This window comes from Otolemur garnettii, unplaced genomic scaffold, assembly GCF_000181295.1.
Source record: "Otolemur garnettii isolate 467f Iridium unplaced genomic scaffold, OtoGar3 scaffold00052, whole genome shotgun sequence".
In the NCBI taxonomy this organism is placed as follows: domain Eukaryota; kingdom Metazoa; phylum Chordata; class Mammalia; order Primates; family Galagidae; genus Otolemur; species Otolemur garnettii.
The window spans coordinates 186,958-194,081 of NW_003852447.1; the positions used below are offsets into that span (position 1 = coordinate 186,958).

Here is a 7,124-nt window from a genome sequence, read left to right on the forward strand (position 1 = left end):
GGGTTCAAACCCAGCCCTGGCCCAAAAAAACAAACAAACAAAAAAAAACTGCAACAATACACAGCCAGTTTTGACCAGCTCATTTTCTGATTATTTGAGTTTTAAAACTGAGACTCCTTCTCCAGAGAATAAGTGACTTTACAAGATCACAGCAATCTGGATGGAATTGGGAGACCTAGTGAAGTACTTCAAGAATGGAAAAACAAACACCACAGGTGCTCACCATTAAATTAGAACTAACCAATCAGCACTCATATGCACAACAGAAACCAAGCAGGGGAGAGGGGAGAGAAAACGATGTGTGAAATCACACCTAATGGGCACAATGTACACTATCTGGGTATAAGACACCCTTACAACTTTGACTCAAGCAGTACAAAAACAATCCATGTAACCAAAACATTTGTATTCCTATAATATTCCAAAATAAAATAGGCACATAGAATAGAGAACCCAGAAATAAAACCATAAACCATATACTTACAATCATCTGATCTTTGACAAAAGAGACACACACTGGGGAAAGAACACCATTTCAACAAATGGTGCTGGGAAAATTGCATGATCATATGCCAAAGAATGAAACTGGCTCCCTAACTCTCACCATGTATACAAATCAACTCAAGATGGATTAAAGACTTAAACATAAGACCTGAAACTATAAAAATCCTAGAAGCAAACCTAGGGAAAGCTCTTTGGACATTGGTCTAGGCAAAGGTATTGTGACCAAGACCTCAAAATTCCAGGCAACAAAAACAAAAATAGACAAACTAAAAAGCTTCTGCATAGTGAAAGAAATAGTCAAAGAATTCATAGACCCTGTAGGTTGGAAGAACCTAAGTATTTGCAAACTATCCATCCAAGGAACTCAACAACAATAAATAATTCCATTAAAAAGTAGGCAAAGAACATAAATAGATATTTTTCAAAAGAAGATGTAAAAGTGGCCAACAGATGTATATGAAAAGATGCTCAATATCACTAATCAGAGAAATGCAAATTTTTTTTTTTTTTTTGACAGAGCCTCACGCTATCCCCCTGGGTAGAGTGCCATGGCATCACGCTCACAGCAACCTCCAACTCCTGGGCTCAAGCGAGTCTCCTGCCTCAGCCTCCCAAGTAGCTGGGACTACAGGCACCTGCCACAGCGCCTGGCTATTTTTTGGTTGCAGCCATCATTGTTGTTTGGCAGGCCCGGGCTGGGGATTCGAACCCACCACCTTAGGTGTATGTGGCTGGCGCCTTAGCCGCTTGAGCCACAGGCGCCGAGCCAGAAATGCAAATTAAAACCACAACAAGATATCATCTTAGTCAGAATGGTTACCACTAAAAAGACAAAAATTGGCGGGCACAGTGCTCATGACTGTAAAATTGCACACTAGGAGGTCAAGGCATACGGATTGCTTGCCTCAGGAGTTCAAGACCAGAGTGAGCAAGAGGGAGACCCCTTGTCTGCACTAAAAACAGAAAAATTAGCCAGGCATTGTGGTGGGCACCTGTAGTCCCTGCTGCTCCAGAGCCTAAGGCAAGAGGATTTCCTGAACCCAGAAGTTTGAGGTTGCTGTTAGCTAGGCTGACACCACAGCACTCTAGGCTGGGCAACATAGCAAGACTCTGTCAAAAAATAAAATAAAATTACAAGTAATAAAAAAGTGAATAAATGTCAGGCATGGCAGCTCACACCTGTAATCCTAGCACTCTGGGAGGCTGAGGCAGGTGGACTGCCTGAGCTCACAAGTTCAAGACCAAGTTAAGCAAGAGCCATCTCTAAAAATAGCTGATCATTGTGGTTGGTGCCTGAGTCCCACCCCCAGCTACTTAGGAGGCTGAGGCAAGAGGATCACTTGAGCCCAAGAGTTTGAGGTTGCTGTGAGCTAAGATGCCACAGGACTCTAAGATGGGTGACCAGGTGAGACCCTGTCTCATAAAAAAAAAAAAAAGCTAATAGAATTTGGAACATTAGGTACAGCTTGGTTAAATTTTGAGATATTATTTACTTTTGTATTCTCACATTACATGTTTCTGAGGTCACAGCTGTCATTCAAATACCAGTAATTTGCTTAAGACTCATTTTTAGTTCATGTTATTTCTGAATTAACTTATTTAGTGTAAATTTAAAGCCCACAACAAAGCAAGCATTTTTACAATGTTACACTTCTCTTTGTATGTGAGCCTGATTAAAATAAAGGGGAAAGGAGGAAACCACTGCTGAAGATCAACAAAGCTTAAAGAAATGTTTTAAAAATTCCTTAACAACATCTGTGTAACAAAACATTCATGCAAAGGGAACCATTACATTAAGATTTCATGGAAAGAGAAACATGATATAAATATATAGAGATTAGTAACTCAAACATATTTTGCAGCCACTTAAATATTTGGTGAAATAAGTAAAATTAGCAGAAAAATTTTAAAAAGCCAACTCACCCTTTCTGTGAGAATTACAATTGGTGAAAATGCAGAGTTTATGAAATTATGAACATCAATTTGAAATAAATATTTCATAATCTGAAACTCGAGAGCATCTTCTGTTGATTGATAAATAAAAATATGTTAGCATATTTTATAGCTTCTGAACCTAAGTAATTCTTTAATTGATGCATTAAAGAACAAATAACCTATTTCTTACCTTCTTGAGGCATGTAACTTTGAGTAGACAAAGAGTTAGCAGTTGAAACCATTTGACTCTTCAGCAAGGAATTTTCCACAGATCTATCTATTTCCACCTGAGCAGGACCTTCAGTGTCTACTGATGGTTTTGATTTTTCATAATTATTTATAGAAGACGAGGTTTTGAAATGTACTTCTTCATGAATTCTCATGGCTGACTCTATCTTAGAAACCATATCTGCAAATAAAGAGAAGTGTAACTTTGTAAAAATACTTGCTTTGTTGTGGGCTTTCTTTTTATTTTCTAGCAGGTTGTTTTTTGAACCTTTGTGGTCACTGTGGCACTTCATTACAGAAAGAATGCATTAAAACATAATTATAGCCTGTACTGGTTCCTGTTGTTGATGTAATAAGTTACCACAAATTTAGAGGCTTAAACAATTCATATGTATTGTCTTAGAGTTCTCAGGTCAGAAATCCTAAAACCAAGGTGTTAGCAGGGCTGCATTCATTCTGGAGATCTAGGGGATAATCCATTCCTGGCCTTTCTACTTTCTGGAGGCCTCCTGCATTCCTTGGCTCATGGCCCCATTTTCCATTTTCAAAGCCTGCAGTGCAGCATCTTCTAATCCTTCTCTCTCTCTCAAATTCTTACCTTCCTTTTATAAAGAACTTTGCAATTATACTAGGCCCATAAAAATAATATATAAGAGCATACTTATATGGTCTGGGGATTAAGAAATGGACATCTTTGAGATGTCTTAATTAAGCCTACCACATAGTCATTCTTTATTCTTTGACCAAGGAAGAAATTTTTTAAGAAAACAGTATATAAGCCTATTCTCTACATTGTCATTTTGTCCTAAAAATTATTTGTAAAAAATCTGACATAATTGTCAACAATTCTGTTGCACTGTTTATAAGAATAAGATGATAGGCTCAGCGCCCGTGCACCAGCCACATGCACCAGGGTTGGTGGGTTCAAATCCAGCCAGGGCTTGCTAAAACAACAATAACAACAAAAATAGCTGGGCATTCTGGTGGGCGCCTGTAGTCGTAGCTACTTGGGAGGCTGAGGCAAGAGAATCACTTAATCCCAAGAGTTTGAGGTTGCTGTGAGGGTGACATAGTGAAACTTGGTTTCAAAAAAAAAGAAGAAGACAATAGCTGGGTGTGGTGGCTTACACCTGTAATCCTAGCACTTTGGGAGGCTGAGGTGGGAGGATCACTTGAGCTCACAGGTTTGAGACCAGGCTGAACAAGAATGAGATCCTGTCTCTACTAAAAATGAAAAACTGATGCAAGAGGATTGCCTGAGCCCAAGAGTTTGAGGAGTTGCTGTGAGCTAAGATGTCACAGCACTCTACCAATGTTGCAAGCACTTCCAGTCCGTTCCCCGACCCGCTTTCCCCCACCCTTTCCCGTTCCTCCACTCTCTTTCCCAGCCTGTTCTCATGCCCTCCAGAGTCGAAGCATAGGAAGTCCCAAGTTTCACAAAACCCCCCCAAGTTCTCAGTGGAAGAACAATGGTGGAAATCCACCAAGGCTGTATTAATCATGGTTACATACTATAACTATTGTGATTTGAGATATATCCATTGTCAACCAAGGCTGTATTAATCATGGTTACATACTATAACTATTGTGATTTGAGATATATCCATTGTCAACCAAGGCTGTATTAATCATTGTTACATAATTGTAACCATTGGTGTATCCATGACTACCCAAGCTGTAACCCCCACCCAACCAGCCATGTTTTGCTTCTGTAGTATGCTTGCAAAAAACATTATATAAGGCAGCTTGCCCATTAATGGGATGGAACTGTCTCTCAAGACAGTCCCCTGCGCAGATTCAATAAATTTCTGATTGATTGCACTTAAGGGGGGTCTGACTCTATATTTTCAGGTCTAGGAGTATCACACCAAGAGCAACAAAGTGAGACACTCTCTCAAAAATGAATGATCTAAAAAGATTGATCGTTTTAACCACTTCGGTAATATCAGAAAATAGGGCTTGTGGCTTTATATGAATCCCTTTTTTAGGATTCATTTATTAAAACAAATTTATGCATTATACCAAGTTAACTTTAATGAAAGTTCTCTAACAGTCTAGGTCTCCAATATTTTTAGTAATTATAATGTTTTGGCATAGCCCACATTATTTACATATGATGTGTCTTTTTTGGTGAAACTTAAAAGAATATCTGCATATTTTCATAAGTCTCTCAAAAATAGATATAATTGCATGAATAACCTATTTTCCTTTAATTATTTACTAAATTTAGAAATTTTCCCAGAATCACTATGTGAAATATATATAAATATATATGTATATATATATATAAAAAATCTTTTTTTTTTTGAGACAGAGTCTACCATGTCGCCCTTGGTAGAGTGCTGTGACATCACAGTTCACAGCAACCTCAAACTCTTGGGCTTAAGCAATTCTCTTGCCTCAGCCTCCCAAGTAGCTGGAACTATAGGTGCCTGCCACAACACCCGGCTATTTTTTTGTTGCAGTTGTTTAGCTGGCCCAGGCCAGGTTCAAACCTGCCACCCTCGGTGCATGTGGCTGGTACTGTAACCACTGTGCTATGGGTGCCAAGCCAAAATATATATTTTTTTAAAGACAGGCTCTCGTGAAGTTGCTGTCTTGCCCAGGTGGTGTGCAGTGGCTGTTCACAGATGTGACCACAGTACACCACAACCTTGACCTTCAGGGCTCAAGCAATCCTCCTACCTAACTAAGCTCCCAAATACCTGGGACTACAGGCACATACCACTGTGCCAGTGATATAAAATTTCCTAATATGGTTTTCAGAATGCCCAGGAGTTTCTATAATTATGCTCTAAAATATTTCTATACATCGATATTTTGAATCTTCTGGACCGAACATTGTTTCATTTTATTTTGTTGTAGAATTATCTTCTTCGTGATTACTGTGATCGGCTTTGTCACAAATATTCCTTTAGGATCTAACAAGTTTAGAACAAGAAAATTTTTCTTTTAATTAGCCCTTGACAGTCTAGGTCTCTAATGTTTTTAGTTATAAAAAGCATCATACCTGCACCTTTCTAAAATTGGGAAAGGGTTAGAATCTGAATATCTATATGCTGGTTGAGAATGTTCATGAAGTAGAGAGCTCACATTTTGGGAAATATTAAAAGTATTACATATATTTCTAGAAAATAGGAAAATCAGCTGGTTCTAATGGAAACGTGTTTTCATCCAGGCTTGCAACCTTACTGGCCTCTTGCCATGAAGGGTTTCTGTTATTCCAGGGTTTAATTGCTTCTGTATTGCTGGCAAATATTTGCTGAGTTTCTACTCTGTTCATCAGAGAGACAGCAGGATGGATATGTAGGAAAGTCATATTACATAATTCTCTATTTAAAATACAATCCACGTGTTTTTAATGATAGGAGCTGCTCGACACTCAGGCATCTAGACGTTTCCTCTTGTACTCTGCTCTATTCTGTTGTCCTCTGTTGAACTCCCAGAACTGAGAGACTGGAGTCAGAAAGTCGAAAAATTTTACCTTATTTTTGCTTGAGTTTTCTTATCACTTTGCACAGTTAAAGAAAGCCCGTATTGGCTCGGCGCCTGTGGCTCAGTGGCTAGGGCGCCAGCCATGTACACTGGAGCTGGCGGTTCAAACCCTGCCTGGGCCTGCCAAACAACAACAACAACTACAACAAAAAAATAGCTGGGTGTTGTGGTGGGCACCTGTAGTCCCAGCTACTTGGGAGGCTGAGGCAAAAGAATTGCTTAAGCCCAAGAGTGTGAGCTGTGATTGATGCCACTGCACTCTACTGACGGTGACATAATGAGACTGTGTCTCAAAAAAAAAAAAGCCCATTGTTCTCCTTAGGAAAAACAAAACAAAGCAAAACTACTGACTTAGAATAAAGTATAATTTAAGAATCAAGACTGGTTTTGAATTATTGACATTTTCCTTAGTTTAGGTTTCTAAGAAAACCAAATATAGTTGTGTTAAAAAGGTGTCAATGAGCTAAGAAGTGAGTGTGAATCTACCAGAATAGGAAGTCAGTAGATATCATCTAAAACAGATGAATCAAAGCAGAACAATGTAAAAATTCTATTCTGAAAACTAAAGATCAAGGGCAGCGCCCGTGGCTCAAAGGAGTAGGGTGCCAGCCCCATATGCTGGAGGTGGCGGGTTCAAACCCAGCCCCAGCCAAAAACAGCAAAAAAAAAAAAAGGTAAAGATCAGTACTAAAAAGATTTGCTCTGGAAACAAAAACAAAGAAAAGTATTGTTTCTGGTACAGAGGGGAGAATAAAGGAAGACAGAAGGAACAGAAATTGATTTTTTTCCCAGTAAATCTTAGATTTTTTATTGTTAACATCTATGAATGGTAAAAATCATTTAGCCTTTGAATTTGATTCTAATAAATGTTCAATATGATACTTTTACTAAAATATTACATTTTATCAATTATGTTTTTTAGTTTTATACTTACACTTGCTAAGTTATTCTGAAATCCATCT

At 38.5% G+C, this 7,124-nt stretch overlaps 1 protein-coding gene across 1 annotated transcript in view; it reads right to left on the reverse strand.

Annotated features, from left to right (window-relative positions):
- Positions 1-7,124, reverse strand: part of MIA2 (melanoma inhibitory activity 2) — a 96,853-nt gene that overhangs the window by 73,382 nt on the left and 16,347 nt on the right. Inside the window, exons 5-6 of the mRNA XM_023514394.1 lie at positions 2,630-2,848; positions 2,428-2,528 (exon numbers count right to left, since the gene is read on the reverse strand). Coding sequence (XP_023370162.1) covers positions 2,428-2,528; positions 2,630-2,848 — 320 coding nt within the window. The remainder of the gene's footprint in view (positions 1-2,427; positions 2,529-2,629; positions 2,849-7,124) is intronic.